The sequence below is a fragment of the Lissotriton vulgaris genome, chromosome 4_1, assembly GCF_964263255.1.
Source record: "Lissotriton vulgaris chromosome 4_1, aLisVul1.2, whole genome shotgun sequence".
In the NCBI taxonomy this organism is placed as follows: domain Eukaryota; kingdom Metazoa; phylum Chordata; class Amphibia; order Caudata; family Salamandridae; genus Lissotriton; species Lissotriton vulgaris.
This window is the reverse complement of record NC_141691.1, coordinates 1,801,603,257-1,801,630,131: the sequence shown is the minus strand read 5'-3', so window position 1 is coordinate 1,801,630,131 and position 26,875 is coordinate 1,801,603,257. Positions and strand designations below refer to the sequence as shown.

The 26,875-nt window shown below is 42.8% G+C and overlaps 1 protein-coding gene across 1 annotated transcript in view; it reads right to left on the bottom strand.

The window, feature by feature from the left end:
* The window catches only part of LOC147724578 (fibrocystin-L-like), a 1,433,379-nt gene that overhangs the window by 125,416 nt on the left and 1,281,088 nt on the right, over window positions 1–26,875 (bottom strand). The window contains exons 72-75 of the mRNA XM_086966122.1: window positions 19,118–19,283; window positions 9,790–10,022; window positions 9,095–9,262; window positions 7,839–7,996 (exon numbers count right to left, since the gene is read on the bottom strand). Coding sequence (XP_086822248.1) covers window positions 7,839–7,996; window positions 9,095–9,262; window positions 9,790–10,022; window positions 19,118–19,283 — 725 coding nt within the window. The remainder of the gene's footprint in view (window positions 1–7,838; window positions 7,997–9,094; window positions 9,263–9,789; window positions 10,023–19,117; window positions 19,284–26,875) is intronic.

Genomic DNA, 26,875 nt, shown 5'->3' with positions numbered 1-26,875 from the left:
AATATCCATGCCGGAAAACCGGGCTTAATGCCCAGGTTTCCTGGAACAAAATTATATCATACTGATCTATGAACACGCACCATTCTGGGGAAGCCAGTTTGTTTGCTATTCCAGCAAGATTCCATGAAAGGAAGGTTAGTCTTCCATTATTTAAATCTAGGGTGTTTAGATCCAGGGATGGCATTAGATCACTACTAGAGGACTCTACTCCTCTATTTAGTGGTGGACTAAGAGTTCTAATATCACTAGGATTGTCAAGGTCGGCCGTGGTAATCCCACCTCGATGTTCCACCAATGTGTTCACGATCCTCCTTTCCAAGACGTCCTGGTCAATCCCACCCTCTATTTTGTGGTCTTCTACCCTGCTATCAGGCCAAACTACATCAACTGACCTTCTCTTGTCTCTACTAGATCTTTTATTATTGGGTGTGGTAGTATTTAGATGTTTAGAAGCTTCAGGGCCATGGAGTCAGTCACAATCGTTTGGATTTGAAAGTGCCGAGAACCTATTTTCAAGAGACACACCCCAGCTACTATAAGGACAACTCCTATTCCCCTTGTTGGCCACAGTGTTCCATTTTGTTCTTAATATGGTGGGATTTGAGATGTTACCTCGCCTGGTATAGAAGAAATCCAGTGTTAATGGGATAATCTCAGCCGTTCTACGTTGGGGAGGGTATACATTGGACAGAATGTTCGGAAGGACATCCGGGTCTGAAAAGTGCAGCACCACACAATCACCCTAAATTTTTTGTTACTGCTTCCAATCCATTCGACCCTTCTTGCCTTAACTATCTCCTCTTTCAACTGTTGCTTACCCCCAGGTGAGAACGCCATATTTTGAGTTAGCCAGTGCAATGCCTTACTTATCAGCGAAGGTGCAGATTCTATCTGGCCAGGTTTTAAGTGGGGGACATTAGCCAACACCAATACCATGGGGGAAGCCTCGACAATAAGTTCTACAGGGCCTTTCTCTGTGCAATATGTGGAGTGCTTATCCCTTGATGACAAAGAGCCCCCCTCAGCTGAGTTCTGACCCCCTTCTGCCTGTAACGTTGTACCAGGTGGCAGGAAAGTTACGCTCTCTCCTCCCCCTGGCAAATTGTCTGTAGGAGCTATTTTAGGCTCTAACCTAGATACTACTTGAGTTGGGATGTCTCCTACTTCATCTAGGGTCTTTTTTAATAATCCCCCTAATCTATGGACCTCCTCGGTTAGTTGGTCAATCTTAACAAGCAATGGTTGTGTGATGGCTTTTAACTTGGTATCCAACAAGTTTACTATTCTCTTGAGGAGGTCTTCGTCTAGGTGTGATTTTCCGTCGTTTGACCCCCGACCATCTACTGTATCAATCTTAGTGGGTGGGGTATTTGGTTTCTTTTTACTTGAGCGCAGCCCGCCTCGCTTTGAGTGACCCTTGTCCCCCCCTCTAGACGCTCTTGGCGCAGGTACAGGTACGAGGGGCTCATCCTCAATTTGTACTATTTCCTCCTCAGGTGTAATCTCCGTGTCAGTCTCGGCTATTGCCTCAAAAAGTTGGGTTAGTGTGTCGTTAACAGGCTGGACATGTAACACGGGATTGTGGCTAATGTCTGACTCAAGTGCATTAACAAGGATGTCTCCCACCACGGTGGGGGTGGCGGAAGGGGATGTACTCAGGCCCAGGGAGGACCTTCTGTCGTTATTAATTTTCGTGACCACCTGGACCAGGTAATTATCCATAGTGTTTGATACTAGGGGGGTCTTTACTTTAGACATAGCGAGTAAGAACCACTACTAGGCCTCTCCTAATTATTCTCAATGGGTGGCAATAGAACAAGCAAATCGTGTATTAACAGATCTTATAGCAAAATTAGTGATAGCTTAATCTACAGCAGTAAAATGATTTTTCAAGCTCAACTCACAATAATGTTCCAGCAGAGTTACTGGCCCAGTCCAGTCATGGCCAGTCTTGGACTGTCTTAGACTGTCCGCCCTTAGTCCGGGCTTCGTCTGGAGCGTCCCGCGCGCGTCCATGCGGGACGAGGGACCTGCCGGTGCTTTATGCGCCTCCTGGCGCGCTGTTTGCTGCGGTCGTCAATTCCCCCTGGAGGCTGCTGGGAAATTGAGTTCGACCGGCGGAGCCAAGCCCGGCCGGTCGATTTCAGGGACGATGTGGCGTAGCCAAGCCCGGCCGCTGGACAACAAGATGAGATGCCTCTGAAAATCAGGCTGCCAGATTAAAAGGAGAACGGGGAACTCGGCCCCTGCCGGTGCTTTATGCGCCTCCAGGCTGCCAGATTAAAAGGAGAACTTTACTCAATCTCTACTACTCTCTAATACTCTCAGTTCACACTCTACTACTAACTCAACTAATCACACTCTGATACACCCTCTAACTACTCTCTGCTACATACAAATCACAATCCTTACAACTCACTAAATTACACTATCCACAATTTTATACTCACTCTCTACTACTCTGTACTACAGTCATTCGCTACTCACTATAGTAAATAGATATACTACATCATATACTATCTACAACTCACTACAATAGATCTATTTCTATCTACTACTTTTCATTACTCACTACTACTCTGTCTCTACTACTCACTAACTCCTACACGCTCTCTACACACTATCTATTACTCACTCTATACTACTCTCCACTAATCTACACTACTCACTAACTACTATTGCCTACAACTCACTACTACTCTACTCTATACAAGTATACTCTCTATTAATCAACTAGTCACTCTCTACTAACTAACAATCATTGCTAATACTCCCTACTACTCTCTAATGCTTACCTATTGCCCTTGTAAATGACAATACCATATATTTATGGGTTTAAAAAAAAACAATAAATGAAAAAAATAACATTTGCAAGGCCAATAGCTCTAACTTTAACAAAGACGAGACCAGCCCCCTTGAGCTTAGCTGCCAAATACCCAGGTTTTCCTGTATGCAGGGCTTTGTGTGTGAGGCAGGCAGTTCTAAAACTGGCACTTAAATCGACTGGGAGCCATTTTAGTTCTCTGAGTGCTGGTGAAATGTGGTTGTATTTCCTGATTCCAGTGACCATTCTATCTGCTGTGTTGAAGTAGTTTTGAGGGTAGCCAGACAAGATTTAGTTGTACCAGTGAGGGTGGCATTCCCATAGTCGAGTCTGGATAGCACCAGTGATTGGGTGGCTTGTTTGAGGTCGTTGGTTGGGATGAATGGTTTTACTTTTTAAGTAGCTTCAGGTTGACAAAGGCACTCTTTGTGGAGTTCTTGATGTGTTTGACCATGTCGAGTTTTGAGTCTAGGGTGATTCTTAAAGATTTAACCGAGTGGGTCAGAGTATGATTGCTGTGAAGAGCATCCCATCCAGAGCTTTTAGCCATTCCAGACTATGAGGCTTCTCTTCTTTGTTGGAGATGAGGAGGATTTCAGTTTTATCTTGGTTGAGTTTTAGGTGGGTAAGTGACAGCAGATGTTGGATTTCTTTTAGAGTGACATTTAGCTTGTGAATGTCATCTATGAAGGAGGTTTCTAGATAGATCTGGGTCTCATCTGCATAGAGGTGGAAAGGGATGTCAGCATTTTTGAGTAGGGTGGTGAGGGGTTCCATGTATACGTTGAACAGTTGAGGTGAGAGCACTGAACCTTGAGGGACGCCCCTGTTGACAGGGTGTAGGTCGGAGGTAAAGTTTTTTTTTTTATCCTTTGTGAGCGGCTGTGTAAGAAGGAGGAGAACCAGCGTAGGAACACCTCACCAGCACCTACCCTTTCTTGCAAAGCCTTGATGATGAGAAGTTGGTGATTAACCGTGTCAAAGGCAGCCGATATGTCTAGGAGAATGAGGAGGCAACATTGTTTGGAATCGAGGGATTTGTGGATGTCGTCTGTGATGAAGGTCGCTTAACCACGGCGGCAATTCAGCAGCGGTTCAGTGGTTTAATTGAGTGTGTGGGGCCGCATCGGCCAACGAAGTTGCGCAATACTATGGAGGTAGTGCTCACGACGGCCGTTGGCCAAAGGGCGCATCAGAGGGGTTACGGATCGCGTATCGGTGCTATAGCCTTTTCTGAAATACGATTGGTGGGGGTCAAGAAGGTTGATGCTATCCATGTGCTGAGTCAGATGTTGAAGAATGCATTTTTCAAGGATTTTGGATAGGAGGGGGAGATTGGAGATGGGTCTGAAGTTATTCAGTTCCTTGTGGTCAAGGCCTGTTTTTTTAATAGTGGCGTGACTTGGCCAATTTTGAGGCATTCAGGTATGCTGTCGGTTCTCAGGGAGCTGTTTACGATCTTGCACCAGAACAATGCTATGGGGAGTTTCAGTTTTTTGGTCAGTTGGGTGGTAATGTGTCAAGGACGTGAGAGGCTGGTTTGGAGGTGGAGATCAGTTTGAGGATCTCGGTTTCCGGGATGGGGTTGAAGGAATTCCAGGATTTTTTGGGGTGCTTGGGTGTGCTATCTACTGTCACTGGGGGCAGGCTTTTGCAGACAGGGTTGACGTTGATGTCCAGTGAGAGCTCAATCTTTGTGATTTTTCCTTTGAAGAAGAATACCTCTGCTTCAAGAGCTGGATGAACATTGGTTCCTGTCTTTCTGACCTGTGTGGCTTCAATGCATACAGCCCGTGCTCTGCTGCACTTACGACTGTGCCCTAGACTTGTGCTTGGGTTTGCAGTTGGTGAACCCTTCAGACTTACACATACTGGTGGCCCCGCTGAAGGCCCATTTGTACAGCTGTCCCATGCAGACGCCTCTTCTCCAGTCCACATTCAATGAGCTACCCAAGGTTGCATTCATACCTAGTGGTTTGGATCTGAGCTCTGTTTTAATGGAACAACCAGTGGCTGTATATACTCCCTCAGTGGCTGCTATGGGGGTAGGATGGGAACATACTTATCTTATTGACTTGGTCCAAGCTGTGCCTTTGGAGACGTCATCTGCGGACGCTGGGAACAACAATGTTTTCTCTGTCACTCAGAATATGTAAACAACTCGACCGCCATGTGGTGGGAAATTTAAATTAAGCCTGTTTTTTACTTCCAAATTTGTTTAAAATTACCTCTTGTTTTTAATGCTTTTATACTTTTAACACATTTGGCTTTCTTTATGCTTTGACCCTCCAAATAGCACAAGTGTCTGATTTTAAATGCAATTTATTTTATCAGCTTTTATCATCTATAAGTTTTAGCATTTATATACATAAGCATGTGTATTTTTTTAGATAGTGGTCTTGGTTTGCTTTAGATAGCTTCTTAGCCAACACTTGTATGAGGAGAGGGTGTCATGTGCCCCAGTTAGGCCCCATGGGAATTAGTGCCATTTCTGCATAGACATGATCCTTTCCTACAGTTGCCTTGTCTTTGCCTCATCGCCTTTTCACACAGATTTTCATTGCAACTCTTGGATTAGTTTCTTGGAAACTCTAAACGTGCTGACATGGTATACTTCATGAGCACATTATCACACTGGCTTGATATTAGGGACAGGACACTCACGTGCATGACACAAATGTGATTATCATTGTGTCCATGTGGCGGCTTAGCTATCTGTGGAATACAAACAATGCAAGCCCGATTTCAATCTCAGCCGGAAGCAAGAATACAATTATATATATATATAGAGCCAGCAGGGGCGTCGTTGATGGCATCAGGTTTCTTTTTCTTCAGTTGCAGCACACAACACACAGGTCCCTGTGGTGGTGGCAGATGATCTTGAAGTATTTGCTGTTCCTGAGACATCTTGAAAAATGGGCAAGCTCTACCTCAAGCCACTGGAGAAACTTATGAAAATAAGTAGCAGAAAGTCCAATTCAGTCCTTTCACTGCCCAAGACAGAAGCAGCAATTGCAGGCCAACCCAACAAAGCAACACACAGCAAAGGAACAGTACTGCCCCGGCAGTTCTTCTAGCTCTTCTTCTTGGCAGGTCCCGTAGTCAAAAAGAGTTTTAAAGTTCTGGGGTCAAAGCCCCACTATTTATACTACTTTTCCCTGTGACGTCTTAGGCAGAACGTCTCTTTGACTCAGTAATAAACAGTTCTGTCCTCCCAGGTCCAGCTTAAATGCAGGAGGTGGAGACAGCATTGTGCTGAGCAGATATAGCCTATTCAGGTGCTAGTGAAAACTCCTCCCTCTCATAAGAAATACAGAAAGTTCTATGAGTCACCCAGGAAAGGCATGACACTCCTCAACCCACCTTGTGAATGCTTAGAGTGAATTAGAGTGAATGCATATCCCTAGCTTCTGTCACTCCAAAACCAGACGGTGAATACACAAACAGGGAGAGGCACACAGGATGGTTAAGCAAGAAAATGCAAACATTCTAAAAACTAGAGCGGCTCACTCTAGACAGAGTCTGCACTACCTTAACTCACTCGTGGCGAGCGAAAATATGTTTAGTTCTATCTAGTGAAATAGTCAAATGAATTTTTTTTACAAGGTGATATCCCTAGTGAGCATCTCAGGACTGGGTTTCTGTCTGTTCACTCTCTATAGAGATTTGTTCGCAAAAACTCACATGGCCATGAATCATTAACCAATTGTGATAGATTTTTTCACTCTTTTCATTTATTCGAACTTGATATGGATCCTGCACGGTATAATATCCCCCTGGATGAGAGTTAGGCCTTTACATTGATATGCAACAACAGTATTGATTACGCTATATGTTTTTTAGATTTTCCTGAAGAAGGGTGCATATTGCACCCAAAATGCATTGGGATTGACTACTAACAAGCACGTAATCTACGCTATTTACAATTTATGAAGGTTAAGCAACAGTGTTTTTGAATAAAAGAAGCATTGGACTACGCTGGATGAATCGTTTTTCACAAATGTCTCTATGCTTTTCAGGAATGTAATTGATTGTTTATTTGTAAAAAAAAATTGTTTTGACTATTTCACTAGATAGAACTAAACATATTTTTCGCTCGGCACAAGTGATTTAAGGTAGTGCAGACCCTGTCTAGAGCAAGCAGCTCTAGTTTTCATGTTCTTTCAGAAACAGTGGTTAGGTAGACCGATTTCAAAATCAGTACACCAATTTGACACATTATTGAGTAATTGAGAAAAAGAGTATACTTAAGAATTTATTGAGTGCATTATTGCTGTGTATATGCACAACATTCTAAAAGGTGCATTTTCAAATACACAATTTAAATACCACCTTTACTAAAATATGTGTTATTAGATTTTGAGCTCAGGGTGGGAGCCCAAACTCCATTTCTCTATCTTTTCCCAATTGGATCTTAAACTTGTAAAATGTTACAAGGCTGCTCCAACGGTCACCTATGGGAAAGTCAGCCTTTCAATAGTAAAAAACGAAATTGGCAGTATTTCACTATTAGGACATGTAAAACATACTGATACATGTCCTACTTATAACATACCCTGCACCCTGCCCATTAGGGTACCTTAGGGATGCCGTATAGATCAGAAAAGGGAAGGTTAGGGCCCTGCAATTGGGAGCACTTGCCAAGCCGACATGGCAGTTAGAACTGCGCTGAGACACTGCAGTGTCAGGTCTGAGACACCTTTGAAAGGCTATTTGTGTAGGTGGCACAGCCAGTGCTGCAGGCCCACTAGTAGCATTTGATTTAAAGGCCCTGGGCACACCTGTGCACAATACTAGGGACTTACTAGTAAATCAAATATGCTGATCATTAAAAGATCAATCATAACACAATTTTACAGTGGGAGCACTATCACTTTAGTACTGAATAGCAGTGAAAAAGTGCACAGAGACACTAAACCAGCAAAAACAAAGTCCAGCATTCAATCAAAAACATGAGGTCAGAAAGCAAAAACCCATGGGAAACACACCAAAAGATGCCAGGTCTAACACTTACTTGTGTGTCATCCACATTCAGAAGCATTAATCTGAGTTTCTGAGGGCTGGTGCTTGTGAAAAAGATATCAAAGTGTTTGCCGCTTGCTACAATGCTGTGAAACAAAGAAACTCTTCTCCTACACGTGTAACCTGAACATCTGCCATGATCTTGTGGTCCTAAAGAAAATACACAATTATAGAGAAACATTAAAACACTTGAAGGCAGTTCACCGGTGCTACTATATGTGCATGCACAAGTGAAGGGATAATACAGTTCATGCAAGGTTCACAAGTGCATAAAGGCTGTCCAGAGGCATAACATAGTGTCATTACTGTATCCACCACGTTGAAACAAAGCTTTCAGATTTTCAGGGCTCTCATCATGATGACTGACAAGGGAGAAACTGTGGAACGATATAACCTGCACCAATTTCCTTAACTGACCTCTCAGCAACAATGCCATGCTAACACTGTAGGCTTAAGGGGAGAGAATGATTAAAATTCTCAGACATCTGACCAGCCAAGTACCCCTGTAGAGTCATGAGCAGCCTAAAGTAATAGGCGCTGTGCTGACCAGGGAATGGCCTGTTGCTTTTACAGGGAAAGAGTGCAGGAGTGTAACTTCCGCCTGATTGTAGACCCAGCTACCACCAGTTGAGAGCGTTCGGCCCTTGTGTGTCTTGAACTTTAATGAATTCATATTACTTATGTTACTGTTGCTGATGTTATAGAAAATGTGTGTTGCTACAAGTCTACCAAAAAGTTCATTTGGGAGAGTCTACGCTAAGGAGACCTATAGTAAAATTCAGCAGAGATCATATTGATGGTGGGTAGATTAGACCGTTCCATGAATATAGTGATATGTAGAATGGTGATGGGAGGATGCCTTCAGGCTCCGCAGGGTACCACTGCAAGTGATGTATAACAAGAAAGTCTTTTTGCACAAAACTTCATGAGGTCTTGCTCAAGGCTGAGAGAATTTTGGACAACTATGCACTTTGTGAGAAACATACTTTTGTAAAAAAAAAAGGCACATTCACAAAGTCTTGGCATTTGAGTAGATTTATAACAACATTCATTTCCTCAAAGGAAGGCCTGCAATAAGAAATTGTTATGGAAATGTTTTGTATTTTATCTACACAACTAAATCATTGTATTCTGTCCACCTTATCAGTGTTTGTAATCAGAACCTTCTTAAAAGCTATTTATAAAACTATCAATTTATAGCATAGCTGTGACTTAAATTATTTCAAAATAGGGCTGATCTTTACGTACCATTAATAAGATCAATGTAACCATCCCCCAGTACCGCTACTGGTGACAGTCTCCTGGTCTCCGTATCAGAATCAAGGCTCTCAATAACCAGCATCTCATGATCTAGTCCTGAGCAGTTGTAACCTTCCCATGTGGACATATAGACACAACTGGAATCTCTGATGATACCTAGACAAATGGAGACAAATTCAACCGTTTAACGTGATGGATTACACCAATCTCTAACTCCGCTTCGAAGGATCGTTATCTTAATATTAAATCACCACTTGTAAGGTAAAGTTTGGGCTTCTTATTTTTTTTAAATTACTCCGCATCCAAGAATAGATTTGAGTGAGTGTTGGGACAGAAAAGTCTGCTGCATGGTAATGGATGTGTACCCCTGCACTGAGTGCCTAACTATACTGTTGTCTGAAGCCCCAATGCAGGTTTTTGTTGCCATCAACAACATTAGTAACTGGCCCTTCTGTGGTAGCAAGGACAGGAGAGGAGAGGTTCCACCCACAGTAGAGAAGTAGTGATGAAAGGAAACTTTGTGAAGGTTGACAAGGAGAATGTCTCTGGAAAATGTCAAATACGTATCTGGATGAATTTACAAGTTTATATTACTTTGAAGTTAAAAGAGATAGCCCTTTGGGACAGCAAGATATCAGCTCTTATCAGCTTACAGCAAATATAAAAATTGTTAAACTTCAAACCTTTATTTGGTGCTATTTGGTTCACAGGAATGCGGCTGCCATTGAGGTACGTTAGCATCACTTTTGGAATTTTAGTGTCTCCAATTCCATATGACTGAACTCCACCCCACTGGTACTCAGACTGAGCTACCACAGAACCGGGATATCCCAGGAAAGAGCCATCAAGGTCCTTTAGCAGAGCTTTCCTCTTGGCATCACAAACCATGTCCACACAGTCCGATGGATTTGCTTTTCTGTATAAAGCAAAATAAGTGACACTATTTATTAAGTTAAACAAAAACTTCAATTTTCAACTAGTAAAGGCACTTACTTTTTGGAGTAAGAATAGAAATTAAAATTACCAGAAGAAAAAGTTACCCACCTATTATTTCTGGGGATGGATAGTCTTCCCCCTGATTCCTCACCTAATCAAAATCTCTTAGAGGCTTCACACCAATATGGAAAAGAGTTTATCCAGTAATGGCTCTCAAGAGCTGCCAGGAGGCTCCATGTGCCCTCTAGCTGTGATGCAACCTCTGTATATGACATCATTTGAGTATATTAGGTGCCAACCAGTTCCCTGGCATCAGTTACTGATACTTTTCTTCTACCTTACTGAGGCGCGTGGAGAGGATCCGAGAGAGCCATGAAATTAGCAAAATATTTTTGCATTACAGAGAAACGTATTCATCATATCAACAACCCATTGGGGAAGACGAAAGCTGGTGAGGAATCTGCAGGAAGGTCATGTATCCATCAGAAATATTGTCTTCTGGTGGCTACATCTTTTGGCAAATTCTTCACCTTTTGATTGAAGCCAAAAGCTGTACCTCTTTGGGAAGAGGGATTGAATAGTGCTGTTTAGTCAAAGGAGTAAAGCAAAGTACACATCACTTCACACCCGAAATGTGAGAAAGTAGTGTAGCAAAAACATGCAAGGATGACCAGGTAGATGCAGTGCCTTAGCTTGGTCATTATGATTGGGGGGTGGGGGAGATTCCCATTTCCCAACAAGCAGGCTTGCATATAATGTTAAAATACATTATACGGCAAACAGGGCGCATAAGAGGGACTTAAGGGACAGAGGAAAGGGAGAGAACGTGTGTTGGTAAAAGTATTAAGTGGGAGAAAAACGATATTTTGTGAAATAACCAACATTTCTGTGAACTTTCAAAACAGAGATGAAAGAGAGTGTGTGTGTTTTTGTCAGTGGGTGCATGCAAAAATCCCATTGAAATCCGACAGACACCTCCTATAGCCGACTGAGAGCACCTGTACACAACTATTAACCAGAAAATACATTTATTAGAGGGGTGTAAGCTATACCCTTGGATAGATGCCAGGCAGATGTCGGCACTTGGGACACCGCGGGAGAGAGTTGAGGTGGCTGCCGTGGCATTTCTGGGACAGGGCATTCCAGATCTTAGTACATAGGATGACCTAATGATGAATTGTACATTCAGTGACAGCTTTTCCTTTTTTAGGTCTAGCCTCCTGACACGTCATTCTGGATTCTGTTAATCGTCATCTCATGTTACACTGATTGAGCCAGCATATTGACTGTCACCAGTCACCTCGGAGAATGAGGCAATACCTGGCCACAGGAATTATGTAGTAGGAGAAGGCAAAGTTATGCAACAAGATTAAGTACATTATGCGGCAAGATAAGGCAATTTAGACAGCATAAAGTACGACATTTTATAACAGTATTACTTTAATATTTTGCCATTTTTGAACTTGGTAACACTTTCTGGGAATTGGTTGCACCTGATTAGTACCATTTTAATATCCACGCATAGCAATAAGCCAGAAATAGGTGACCAGTCCAGCTTCGAAAAGCGTCTTCCAGTGCACAGCAACATGTGTTGCAGCATTTTTAATAACTTTTGAACCATTTGAGCTAGAAATAAATGTTTTTTGGTTATAATTTGCAGGTTAGGTGGCAGAGGATGAATTATGTGGCAAATGCGCAAATTCTATAATTATGTGAAAATCGCCATGCCACACAATCACATAATTCCAATGGCCCTGGGTATTACATGACCGGGCATGGAAGCAAGCAGATCTGAGTGGAGTTCATGACTAGGTAAATTGTTTGCTACCATTGTGACTCGTTTCGATGTGTTCAAAATTACCACCTTCATTCATTTATCTCTTATTCAGTTTATTATGTTTTTTTACACCATTCCCTTTTTCATTTACAGTTGCGTTGCACATTTAGACAAGAGCTATGTAAATTAATTAAATTAAAATAAAAACAGAACATACAAAAATGCTCTCTTTTTTTTCCTTTACTAAGCTGTATATTTGCATTAATAAATAAATGTTTGTGCCCATCTAAAATATGCATACAAAAATCTAGGTGCTCCTCCCTAAAATTTGGTTACATTTGTATGTATACCCTTGATGAATTCTACTACAACCGAGTCAGCAAAAGACGAAACACGTGTTGGCGAGGGCAAAATGGACTAATGGATGATCTATTAGGAATACATGTTGAAACCACAACCTCAACTGTTGATTTGCTGAGCGCTCAGAGAATCCTACTTGCATTTGGAACCCGTCCAGCCGAGGAAGACTTGGTGTCTCTTCCTCCTCCTAGCAGCACCAGATATTTACTGCGGTGTGTGCACCGTCATCCCCAGCCACCATATCTATATCTTTATTAAGTACCTAAGTGTCGCCTAAACATCTCAAGAGAATCTGGTGCAATTCATTCAAGAATGTTGACGCTGCATGACAGCCGTACCCAAATCAAGCAATGGGGGTCTGAAGAGTCTAGGCCACACTTCAAGATCTGTTTCAGTGCAAAAAGTCTATCATTCGCCAAGTCATAAAACTGCTTTTTCATATGGTCTAGCAGGCTGATAATTGTACACTTTGACATGGCATGGATTTATTGGCCTGGAAGGTGGTATCAACATAACAGAGGGCCAAACTCCCGGATGCAAATCCACTGCAACCCAAGGGATCAGTTTTCTAGGATTCCCTATCTGAGGGTGCTGTCAGAACGGCAACTGGGTTCTGTTTTGATGACGGTGTGTGAACAACCAGACTTTGGAGCAGGGAAACACCTAGCTGAACCTGTCTGACATTGCACCGTCCGGCTGTCTAATGTGATGACACGAGAGCTGGTAATCTTCTAAAATAAAGTCTCAAAGGATGTCTCTGCCTGGCTTTAAGACCGGGGACCTCGTGTTGATTGAAATGTAAAGATGTTGATGTTTTGACTGTTTGTACCACGACAATCCTGAGAGTGGAAACAAATACTGTGGTTGCACAAAGGCTCGAATCAGCTCATTCCAAACTGATTACTGTGTTCTGTCTGCATCAGATCAGGGGACCTGCACCGAGAGCCTCCCGTGTTGCTCCCCAGCCGTAGAAAGATATGTCATTAAAAGGATTAGTCACATGAGTGGCCGCAAAGACCCATGATTGAACCTGATCCCCCATTTACACAGACATCTGAATATGCTGGTTGACCTGATGACACACGGGTTTCCATCAAGCCAGGAGGCAGAGATCCTAGACAAGAATTCACGCAGGCATTCTCACAAAATGCTGACTCTTAAAATAGGGAGCAAAAAAGAGAGTAGATGACCCAGTAAAAGCACCTCACTACTCGGCCTTCCAGTTTGTTCCAAACATCAGAGCTCGGTGACACTTCAAGCTCAGTATGGCACCATGGACTGGAAGTTATGAACCTGCTGGAGCTGATGGTGAGGTAGGTAATGCAAAGAGACGAGGCTTCAGGTTCATGGTATGGGCTGTGGTATTGAAACTGTTTCCTAGGTCAGTCTGTAAGCTGCGATTGATGAATGACAGATGTTTAAAAAAAATTTTTTATTTCATTTCGTACAATAACATTAACGATCTCCATCGATATTTTGCTTATACATATCATACATCACAGTAGTCACATTCATTACACCATAGCTTGACAGAATATAGTATATCATTAGACGTTAATCCCTTACCATCCCTCCCATCGTCAGCACCCTTTATCTACGACATCTTCAGTCCCACCCTGTCATTGTTCACGGGCTGTTTTCAGGGGTTGAGTCAATCTGCGAAGGTTCACATACATTCCCCCTGAATTCGTTCCACTTTCCCCAGATTCAGGACCATTTCTTAGGGCATCCTCTATGGGAGAAGTGTGGCTCACTGGTTAGAGGAGGCAGACCCTGATGCAGAGGTCAGACCTGGGACCAGGGTTCAATTCCCGACGTGGCAGGGTCTTGAGCTCAAATATGTCCACGGACTTGATAATTCTCGCCTCGGTGCCTACTCGAATCATGGGTTCACACTCTGCAACTCTGGGCAATCGCTTAATCTACACTACGGCCCCACCGCGATGGGATGCCTGGTCTTCACCTTGGGGATGCCCAGTAGGGGTTATCTTGCAGGGAAAGCCAGGACGGGTTCCCAAAGCAAGCGCTAAGAGACCTGTCGGTGATTTAGCGCTATATAAATCTAACATAACATGGGTGTATACTGCCCTTTCAGCCACCATAGCGACGTCCATGTCCCCTCCCCATTGCTGGTATGTGGGGAGCACTCCAGAACCCCAGTTCCTGGCAATGCTCCTTTTTGCAATTGTCATACCAAGTGTGGCCCAGTTTTGCATTGCTACGTTTAAATCTGTAGGATCCCAAGCATTCAGGAGGCATCTCTTGTGATCCGGCGGATCTCTGCCCCCCCACATCCGAGATCACATTCATTACGTGTTCCCAGTAGGATTGTACATGTGGGCAGTCCCATATTATGTGATAAAATGTTCCAGAGAGTCCACAGTTTCTCAGACATAATGAGTCAGGCGCGTGCCCCAGCTTATGTAGTATAGTATGCAAATAATATATACGGTGAAGCACCTTGAGTTGTATTAGTTTGAGCTGAGAAGGGATCATTGCTTCTCGGGCCGACGCTAGTACGTTCTGCCAGTCTGAGTCTTCCATGTCTCCTAAGTCCACCTGCCAACGTTCCCGCAGTGTCATCGTGGGGTTTGGTTGGTTGTTAACTAACTTACGATATGTCTGGGAAATGGCCTTTTTTTCCATATAATCGGTGAGAAGTCTATCCTCTAGGAATGAGGCCTCTGCTAGTTAGGTATCTGAGGGGATAACACTCTTGAGGGCGGTAGAGTTCTGTCTCTGCCATTCTGTACGTGTCTCACCGTTTTGTGAAGGGCAGGACCTCCCCTTTTACCCACAGATCTCCCATTTTGGTAATACCAATGTGAACAACAGATGTTGATATAGTAACATGCAAAGCTTAATATGTGAGACTTCTGGTAATTTATCAGGAACCTCCATCCCATCGGGGTCTGAAACACCCCGTGAATGTCAGATAAAGCATGTGCCAAGTAGTCTGAATGTATCAATGAATCCCCCAGGCAGGGATACATGGCAGCTCCATGACCGTCGAGAATCCCACCATAGGAGTCTGGTGAAGCCTTGTAACTTCAATCCAAAAGGCAGGAATTTCAATGGAATGTAGTAAGGAAAGGCCACAATCTGTAGGAATTTATTATGTTCCCACTTGATTCAAAATATGGTGTCCTAACCAGAGAAATTAAGAAATCCCCCTGGACAAATCATATGTAGTTTGAGAAGTTGTAATTGCAATTGCTATTGTACTGCACTTTATATTGAACTGAATACAGTAAACAAATACAACACATCATAGGGATAATCTTTTGCAGGACGTCCATCTTGTAAAGTTGTGTCAAGAGCTTAATTTGTAAAAGAGTGAGTGCCGGTGCCCAAAGCTTTGCTCAGAACCCTGTGCTATTAAATGCTGGCATGGGAAGCTTCTTTGATGAACAAAAACAAACAGGGAGGATAGGGTCAAAGGGAAAAAAGCTTTAAAGACCTACTACTGGTTCGCTTCCCCAGTAACAACAATTGAATAACACACAAGAACTAGGCGGTCTATACGCCGAGCAAATCGCTGGCAAAACTGGCAGGTCCAGCTCTATGGCCTCCCCCAAGCCTCAGGCGAGTTTGGTGGCACCGACGGAAAGTGTGGGGCCTCGTATACCTGAGCACGGTCCAGGTGAGGTGAGGTCCAGTCCCCTGTCATGTTGGATCGCGTTGAGCACCTACTGACAAGGAGGATGAGTAAATAACTGTAGGTACAGGTTGTATCGTCCCTACTCTTGTATTCGTTTTCACTGATTTGTCAGATATATTATTGTTTTCAACACATACAACAGTAGCAACTTCTTAGAGAAGTGGCCCTGACGAAAGCCAAGGGACGTGTTGCCCGGTAGGCAGAAACATGTTGGCCCCAATTGCGACAGTCATTTGTTCCATACTGTCGTTTGCGCTGTTTCTATTTTTTAATTAAGGGATGTGCATGGTTCCTATTAAAGTATTTGTTTAGACATATCACCCTATTTTAGACTCACCACTTTTTTGTATGCTGCACTGTATTTTCACCACTCTTTACTGACCATCATAATCAGACTAACAATTGGACGTACACTTTGGACCGAATTCCAGTACTTACGACGACTGTGTGGCATATGGTCTAGATGATCTAAGGACCCGCCAGGTCACAGTGTGGACGACCAAGTGATAGGACTGATCATTTGGTTTGTTTGATGGTTATCCACAAAATACATACGTACTGGATCTGGTTTGATCAGTTTTCCAATTCATCACTAGTTTTCTTCCCTGTCTCTTTATACATGGTTACATGGTGACTGCAGCACCAACTTGGCATAGAGCTGGACCTGCCAGTTTTGCCAGCGATTTGCTCGGCTTATAGACCTCCTAGGTTCTTTTGTGTTACTCAAGCTTCTTTGATGGCCAAAGGAAGCGACATAAAAATGTCACCAATGCTCAGGCCTTGCTGTGCTTCGGTAAACTCAAATTGCATATTAGATTATCCCTAACAGAAGTGCTCCAAGAGAACAGCAGCCATTTGTATCCACTTTTCACACTCCAGGTCCTCTACTTTTACTAAAAATAAGAACCGCAGATGCTTTCATGACCAGCAATATTATATGCATTGTTTAGGTGGTGCACATTTGGCACCTGCACAATGTGAAGGGATTGCCCCGCATTTGCAAGTGAATATGGCACCTTGCAATTGAGGGACCTATGTCCCCCCCCCCCAATAGACTGTGACATAATAAAGACATAGGAACACAGGGGAACATCGTTTACAACACGGTGTTTACACTGCACTACCTTTACAACAATGCCATTACAACGCAAGTCGTTACTACGACTTGCTCTGGATGGCGCTGTTGCATAAGGAATATTGTAATTTTATATTCCAACACCTTCCCTACTGTTACGTGGGCTGGTGTTGGAATATAAAATTATAATAATTCTCAATCCGTGCACACCAGCGCAAGTCGTTGTAACGACTTGCGTTGTAATGGCAGCTTTGTAAAGTACCGCGATCTAAAAGATTGCGTTGTACTGACGGACATCCCAACACAGGCAGAGAGACCCACAGGGTATGAATTCAATCAGTGTCACATAGGAAGCGATGCACAGTGAGGGAGGGGCACTGAGGTTTTCATCCCCCTGTTGTGATTGACCCACATCTGTGTACATTTGAGGACTGCACCCTCTTCCAAAGGCACACCAGCTTAGGCTACAGTAAAACATTAAATTGCTATTTTACCTGCGGCTTCGTCTTTCACTGTTAAGATCTCTCCAGCACATTCACCAACTCAGAGAGGTAGCACAAACACAGGACAGAGCTCACATGCATGTGATTGGGTGCAGTATCCTGATCCGCGCTGGCAGGGGCAATGGGTGGTGCAAGCTGCAATGGCCTCCTGGGGATGGTCAAGGCACCTTTCCTTTTGCAAATTAAGCTCTGCATCCATTTTAGGTTCATCCAATGAGGGCACTCCCCAACACAAACTGGGATTGTGCACTCTTATGTATTCAGGCAGAAAGCATTTTCCTGATAGAAAACGACCAACAGAGGTCAGTAAAATACCTGAATCACTTTAGCATTCTCTAGATTCCAGTCCATAGAAATTGTCTTCCACAAGCAATAAAAAAAAATTCAATTCTCGTATTTTGAGTGATATGACCACCGAAGGCCTCGATTTTATATTAAAAACAGAGCTTTGGACTATAACATTTTTCTCTGAAAGGCAATATTTCTCTCCATGTGTTCCCATACCTGGCATGTCACACAGTTTGGTCCTTACTTTCCCTCCATGTTAAGAACAGTAGATGTTTCAGCAACCAGGCTAATGTGCTGCATAGCTGCATATAAGGTCCCAACGGCGAGACTGATTGCATTGCAAATGCTTGTTTCTCTTTGTGATTCTGTAACTAATACTGGCTGTTTTAGAAGATCAAGAGCACCGAAACGAACACTTTTTCTGTAAATGTGCGGTGATATACCATTCATAGTGAGGCAATACCATTTTAACCTAATTAGCAGTTACATTTGGAGGTACAGTATTGCGCTTACAGCTCATGTTAAGGAGGTTTTAAGCGCTACAAATATTTCTATGCATACAAGAGATGCAAAAAGCGGTAAAAGTCAGCGAATACCTCATTGGAACATGTTTCATATACCTTACAGACAGCCACTGAGATTGGCAGTCGCGGCTCACAATACTCAGGGAGACGGGGGGGTCGCACGGGGGTTATTGCGCGGGGTTTACCGTGGGGGGTTGAAGAAAAATAAAAATAAAACCTACCTGACTGGGTCCCGCGCCGCCTGTGCTCGTGGGCAGGGTCCGCGTTTTCCTGCTCCTGCACAGAAACAGGCATGCTCCCTCCCTTTCTATAAGCCAATCACAATGCTGCAATGGCAGCCTTGTGATCGGTGTGGAGTCCTGGACAGCGCCCAGCCGGGCACCTGTAGGGAGGCCATCCTACATAGAGAAAATGTAGAGTGAGCATGACTACTTTGGTCAGCCCCAGGGCCGACCAAACAGTCAGGGTACTCAAAGTGGTGCAAGCCACTCCTCCCGACCTGCCGCCCCCAACCAGGCTTACTCTCCTGCCTGCTCCCCCCCCAACCAGGCAAACCCCTGCCTTTCTGATTTCTCACAGCAGGGGAAGCAGAAAATAAAATGGTATTTAAAATACCATTTTATTTTCTGCTTCTTGCACTGGAAGAAAGCAGTGAGGCGGGGCACCTCCGCCCCAATGGAGGATCCGCCCTTGACTTTCATCTTCAACAAATTGTGAATCTGGGCAACCCACGTTACCTTCGTGCGCTTATTGTTCCATATGTGTGTCACTGGTAAGTGCCCAGGGAAGAGTAAGGTTTTGTGTGCACTGTACAAAAATGATCATGCTTAACAATCTGTTCACAAGTGTATGCATTTCAGTAGATACTCTGTGTTACAAATACTTACCCTACATCAGGTCTGTGTATGAATATCTTTGCCTCATTTTCAGTGTCAGCCATCTGTATCCCTGACACGTGCACTGGGTGCTGGATATCTTCATTCAGGGGATTTGTGATAAACATCACATTTGTTTCGACTGAACAGACATTCTTGAATCCAACGAAGAGAGTATCTAATAAAAGGCAAATGCGTTGAGTATTTAGAGAGCATGATGTGTTACAGCAGCAGAAAAGCCAGAGAAAGAAGAACACATGTGTTTGAATTCATAAAAATGATGTTGATCAAAATAAAAACTTTCAAGTTATTTTCATTTTTAACAGAAGTGCGCATTTCAACTTTTCAAAGTAAGTCTTTTTATTGCTCACTTCGACTTTCCATTGTAAAATTAGAATCTAGTGGGTAATGGGCTGAAAAGTAAATTATAAGTCTATAATGTTAGTGAACAAGTTACTGACCTTCTGAAACGCCTTATCTGATAAAGTCAATATAGAGCTGCACATTCCTTACCTTTGAATTTCTCACATGTGTCAGACTGTATCAGAAAGATTTTTCGAGCAGTACCCCTACATGCCGGTAGTTGGTGTTGATCGACTCCACGCCTATGGTCAGTGTTGTCCACGCCAGAGTTACATCGATGTACCTATGTTGGCGCTACCCAGACACGCTGATGTCAGTTACTTTTTCACAAGTTTCCACACCAGAAGTGTGGATTCATGAAGTGCACTGACACTGGTGTGTCCAAACTAGGATCCTGAAAGGAATCAGCCAGTAAAATAGAAATCTGTCCATAGAGCGAGGAGGGTGGGTGGGTCGGTAAATTATCTTCGGCTAGATATAGTATCTACCAGATAAGGCATTACTGAAGGTAAGTAACTTGTTCATCTGATAGACACTTCTAGCCGCAAATTTCTTACTTTTTTTTTTTAGTTCAATAAATTTTATTAGGATTAAAGAGTATACAAGAAAATTTGAATAACATAAAGGTGATACATATGAGGAAAGATATGAATTCATCATGAGGTACTACTGAGATAAAATATAATGTGAAAAACAAAAAACCGTGATCCAGATCAGAGATATCACCATGGGGTAAAAAAGAGATTTGAGAGAGAGAAGAAAAGAGAACAGAAAGAAAAAGAAAGGGAAGAGGAAGAAATAGACGGGACGTTGAAGAGAGGGAGAGGAAGAAAAGAAGGGAAAGGAGAGGAAGGAAGGGATCTTCTGGGAAGCTACACCTGTACAGAAGGACAACACTCACACAGACGAATCAAAAGGATATTGAGCAACCAAACCCTTAGAAGCTAAATCCATATATGAATCTAAAGTTCTCCAGACACCAGTAGAAATTGAGGGAGAGAGATGAGCGTCATCAACTGAGGTGTGTGCACCTCTCAAAAAGGAGACCCAAGCCCACCAAGTGTGATAAGAGATCGAGGAAAAAGATTTCCATTCCATAAGAATTACTTTCACCGCAATAGTTAGTAACAGATCATGTAGTTGGGAATCCAAGGAATCTAAGGGCAGTGGAGTCCGAGACGCAAGTGGGCCTAACAAAATCATGGGGAGAGAGAGCTGGAACCGGAGGTTAAAAATCAATTGAAGATGTTTGTGTATTAAATCCTAAAAGGGTTTAAGAAGCGAACATTCAAAAAACATGTGTAAGTAACCCCCTGTACATATGCCACAACTCCAACAACAAAAGGTACGAATATTGTCCCTCGCCAAACGCCCTTTAACAAAACCGGTCTGAGAGGGGTGAACAAGCTTAGGAATAAAGAATTCTAAACGCTTAGCCAGTATCTTGGCAATGATTTTCGCTTCCATATTTAGGAGAGAAATGGGACGAAATTTTTTGGGGTCTGAGTGATCTTTTCCCTCCTTTGGGATTACAACAATGGTGGCATCCGCAGCCGATCCTGAGACCGACCCTTGTTGGATGAAAGAATCAAAGACAACCTTAAGGCGAGGAACAATCGCAGATGATGTTTTATCCTGCTGGAATAATCTGTGCTTTGGAATCACAAGAATAAAGATTGAAAATAAAAACAAGTTGACTATATCCTAGAACTCTATCATTGCCATTGAATGTTACTTCATAACCTGTTTTTGTGTTTACTCTACAAATACTAGAGTTTCACTTACTGGGGGCTATCTAATTTTGCTCCAAACCTTACAACTGTTACTTTATAGGAGTGCTATCCTCTTTATTTTGTTTGGAACAACCGCAGAAAGAAAGGTTTTATAAAACATAATAGGAAAGCCGTCAGGCCCAGGAGCTTTTCCAGACCGAGTAGCTTTAATGGCAGAAATGATTTCCTCAGACGTAATCGCACCACTTAACTTCTGGCTATCTTCAGTGGATATCGATTGAAGAGGAATCGTTTTAAGAAACTCCTGGCATTGATCAAAAGAGGATTGATTGGTGGGAGTATACAATTTACTATAGAAATCTTTAAAGACATCAAGAATCTCTTTGGTCTGAAATTTTGTAACCCCGGAACCAAAGGTAATTGAGGAGATTTGCACGGATTTGACACTAGAATCCTGATATTTCAACGTTGCAGCCAATATTTTACCTGCACAGTTTTTCAACAGTAAGCGTTTGGATTTCTGGGCCTGAACCCCGATGTGAGCCAGTTTAGTAACAATGGTGTTGTAGGAATATTTCAGATTCTTAATGGTTTGCAAATGGCTTCTATCTTTAGAGCTACGGAAGAGAAGTTCCTGTTGTTTAATTGCATCTGCCAAAACCTTAAGGTCTCTTTTGGCAGTAGCATTCCTCCTAGCCATACATTGAATAATGGAACCCCGAAGAGAGCATTTAAACGCATCCCATAAAACTATTGGAGAACTAACCGACCCATCATTATCAGCAAAGAAGTTCTTAATTTCAGTCATTAAAGCCAGAACCTGGGACTCGTCATAAAGAATTTCTGTGTTTAATCTCCAAGAACTGGGACCTTTTTTCGTAACAAAGGAGGAAAGAGAGAAGGAAACAGCTGCATGATCAGAAACAAGAATGGGGTGAATGAGTGGGGAAGATGAAGCCTGAACAAGAGACGAGTGAACTAAGAGGTAGTCGATACGAGAAAAACTAGAGTGTGGAGAAGAAAAGAAAGAAAAATCACTACCAGTAGGGTTATGAAGCCTGCCAAAGATCCTGAAGCTGGAGAGTAGAACACATTTGTATTTGTATTTGAGCTTATATAGCGCACAGCTACCCGCAGTGGGTTTCCCGGCGCTTGCTTAGGGAACCCGTCCTGGTATTCCCCTGTGAGATAACCGCGGCAGGGTATCCACAAGGTGAAAGCCAGGCATCCCGCCACGAGGGGCCGTTGTGGAGATTAAGCAAGCTATTGCCCAGAGTCGCAGAGTGTGAACCCGTGAGTCGAGAAGGCACAGGAGTGAGAATTATCGAGTCCGTGGAATTTTTTGAGCCCAAGACCCGCCGAGGTGGGGAGTTGAACCCTGGTCCAGGGCCGATCTCAGATTCCGGGTCTGCCGCCTCTAACCCCTGAGCCACACTTCTCCACTGTTCAACATTTGTTTATGCGCTTTAGAAGAACGAAACTGAAAGGCAGAATTCCTATCCAACAGGGGATCCATAGGTAAATTAAAATCACCACCAACAATTAAATTTCCCTGATGGGGAGTATCCACCAGCTTTTTCGTAATCGTGCGCCAGAACACCGGATCATCACAATTTGGAGCATAAATATTGAAAACATATAAGTCATTAGCACCATTAGAAAGTCGAGACAATAAACCATCGGCCCTCAGAGTCATGTTCAGCAGAGACCAATGATAAGCCAGAAGTTTTAGAGATCAATGTAATCACACCATTCTTTTTACCAGATGCATCAGAACAAGGAACATCAAGCACCCATTCTTTCCTCAGACACAAAGCCTCCTTGTAAGAAATTTTTGTTTCTTGTAACAATACCAAATCAGAAAAAAAAGATTTACAATAATCTAAGATTTTTGATCTCTTTACCGGGTGATTTAATCCTTTAACATTAACGGACACAACATTGAAATCAGTCATAAGTGTGCATAAGCAAAAAATCCACTAAAATGGGTAATAGAGGGAGAAACAACAGAACAAAGCAAACAGGCAAAGACCAACTTAGAAAAAGAAGAAAGGGAAAGCCGCCCCAGAAGAACCAAGAGAAAAAGAAGAAAGGCAAAGAGGGGAAGAAGAAAAGAAAGAAGAGAAGACCCACCAGGGGAAGTCTAGAAGAGACCAAAATCATACCAGGGGGAACAAGGGAAGGGAAGCAGGAGACCATCAGGAGAAATCACATGGTAAAGCTTATAAACTCTATAGTATATATAATATAAAGAGCAAGGAAAAGAAGCATACAATATAGAAATTTGTCAAATAATTAAGAAGACATCTTATGTCAAAAACTATCAGTAAGAAAAGCCTGATAGCAATCATAAGTGTCCTAAAAGTACAGAAATCATCCACATACAATTGTAATGACAAAGGTACATAATGCATAATAACTATATGAAACATATAGAAATAAAAACCCAAGTAAAGGTAATCAAAATCACCAATAACAACATATGTAAATGGGAATAATACCTAATAACTCATATAATACATCAACCAAGGTAAAACTTGTAGATAAGTGAGGAGTGCAATAATAACAATAATGCAATAAATATACACTTAAATGATTAAAGGAACATTAGAATAAACAAGAAAGATGAAAACTATACAAAGGACATAAGGAGACTAACAAGAAAGAGCAATCAAAAGAAAGCTACAATGCAAAGATGCAAAATATCCAAAACGTAACACTGTACATGAAAGACAAAATAAAAGCACATAACACCAATTGAAATTGAGGAAATATCAGAGAAGTAGTGAAAGAAAACCACAAGACAAGAGACCAATCTGGGAAGGAAAAAAACATCAGCTGAGTGACAAAAACAACAAGACCGCATAGGAAGACGAGAAAGACCTCAAGGAATCACCTATAAACCAGACATCACAAGTAACTGCCATGGACAAAGAGAATTTTGAACAGTGACCTGAATGCCATCACGAGGATAGAAGGGTGAAATATCCGAATGAGCTAGTAGAGCAGACCAAATATGAGGAAAAAAGATACGTAGAGCAGAAAAACGCGTAGGACAGCTAATGACATGCGAAATAGAAGACTAAACGACAAAACGTCCGAAACGGACAGTAGGTAACAAAAGACAACATATGTGTCTAAGGACCATGACACAAGGCATAGGGAACTACGACGTCTAAGATATGAAAAAAACACGACACCTGAAAAGATGGGAGGAGCCAAAAACAACATGTAACACTGAAACAGTGGCACATATCGGACGGAAAGATATAAGAAATTACAGAGGCAAAACACAAATAGAATTAAGTTCCAGAAGGACCAGGAGCAGGAGAAGAATCCATCTGCGATTGAGATTGATTATCTAAAAAATTGGAAAGATCAGAAGGTTCGTCAAAAATCTTAGAGCGGCCTTTGAATGTAATACGAAATTTGGAAGGACTAGCAAAAGAGAATGGGATGTTCATGTCTAAGAAACGTCTCCACAGGTTAAGAAATCCCTTTCTACGAATCACAGTATCTCTGGCAAAATCTTGAGAAATAGCAACTCGATGGCTCTCCCAAGTCACGGATTTGACATTCCTCATATGGGCCAAAATTTGTTCCGAGTGTTGGTGACGTAGCGGTTTAAAAATTACCGCTCTTGGACTTGTCGCGGATTTAGACCTGAAGGAAGGAACACGATGAGCTCTCTCAATCTCAAAGTCTCTCAAAAAAGAAATCTGTAAAGTAGCAGGAAGCCATTGGGATATAAAGTCAACCATCGAGGAGGCTGACTTCTCCACTTCCTCCTCTCTTCTCAGGTCTTTCACTTAGTCACCCCCTCGGTTATTCTTCACATGATTGATTCCATAAAATCTGAAGCCTGTTAGGGTTAATTTGTGATATTTCTCAAAATAACTTGCGAGAGGATAACTCTTATCCCCATTTATTATGGCCTGCATATGCTGTAGTGGTCTGATTTTGAGTTTATTGATTGTACTGCCAACATACAGCTTGTTACAGTCGGACCACAAAACAAGCAATACATGATGTGTTTCAAAGGTTAGTTAGACCTGAATCTTTATTGTACGACCATCAAATGGTCGATAAGTATTCTGATTCATTCCAAACTGGCAAGCTTTATAAGAACTACATCTCACAACTCCAGTCATTTTTGTAGAAAGACAAGTCCTAGCCTTGGAAGGGTCATAGACGTTGTGTGTGAGAATATCTCCTAGGGATCCTGTTTTCTTGGAGATAATGTTTGGGCCTGTTCCCACAATCTCCTTGATATGTTCATCACTTTTAAGTATATGCCAATTCTTTCGCATTATCCTCTTGATAATTGATTGGGCAAGGCTCAATTCCCATAACAATATTTTCACTTTATTATTTATTTTAGGTATGCCTGTTGTTGATGAACAAGTTACTTACCTTTGGTAATGCATTATTTGGTAGAGGCTCTATCTAGCTGCAGATTCCTCACCTTTGAATTTCCCAAGCATCAGGCTAGATCCGGAAACCTTTGCTCGAACAATATCTCTTGCGCGCGCCATTAGGTGGGATCCATTCAGCTCTGCAACACATCATTTGAGTTGTTAGCGTCAGTTATGACATCAGCATCACCTATATAGGCACCCCCGAGGCGCGCAGACATTAGAACTTTTTGTTTTTTCCATGCCAGAAGCACAGAGCCACGAAGTAACTGATGTAAATGTATGCAATGCTAGGGCCCTGAAAAGAGGACCATTCCTAGCCCTCACAAAATCAGTCCACAAAGCGGAGAGTCATGGGTGGGCCTGTAAGGAATGTGCAGCTAGATAGAGCCTCTTCCAGAACATGCTACTTACCAAAGGTAAGTAGCTTGTTCATCTGATGGAGACTTCTAGCTGCAAATTCCTTATCTTTGAATTAGATAACCAAGCCATACTCTCCTGACGGTGGGTTGCGGACCAATTCCTCACACTAGGAAGTCCTGCAGAATCGAAGGAGCAAAATGCCCATCCCTGCGGACCTGACCGCCCAGGTAGTAGTGCATGGCAAATGTGTGCAAAGATGCCCACGTTGCTGCCTGACAGATGTCCACGACTGAGACACCCCAAGATGAGGCCATATTCGAAGCCTTTCCTCTGGTGAAATGGGACCTTAATCCCTCAAGAGGCTGCTTATTAGCCAGGGCATAGCAGATCTTAATGCAGAGTATTACCCAGCCAGAAATGGTCCTTTTCTTCACTGCCTGCCCCTTCTTGGCTCCCACATACCCCACAAAGAGTTGGTCGTCCACCCGGAACTCTTTTGTGTGGTCAAGGTAGAACGTCAATGCTAATGTTGGGTCCAGGCAGTGGAGACACTACTCTTCCTTAGAGGGATGCAGGGAAGCAAATAAGGTGGGCAGTGTGATAGACTAACCCAGATGGAATGGGTTCACCACCTTTGGCAAGAAAGAAGCATGGGTGGGAAGCATCACTTTCACTGGAAAGGTCATCATGTAGAGAGGCGTACAAGATAGCCCCTGCAACTCACTCACCCTCCAGGCAGAAGTTATCGACACAAGAAAGGCTGGCTTGATGGTAAGCAGCCAGAGGGGAATGTTATGTAAAGGCTTGAAGAGAGCAGTCATAAGAAAACTGAATACCAAATGAAGGCCCCACTGCAGACTAACATAGGTCGTGGGCAGAAACAAGCGAGCCAGCCC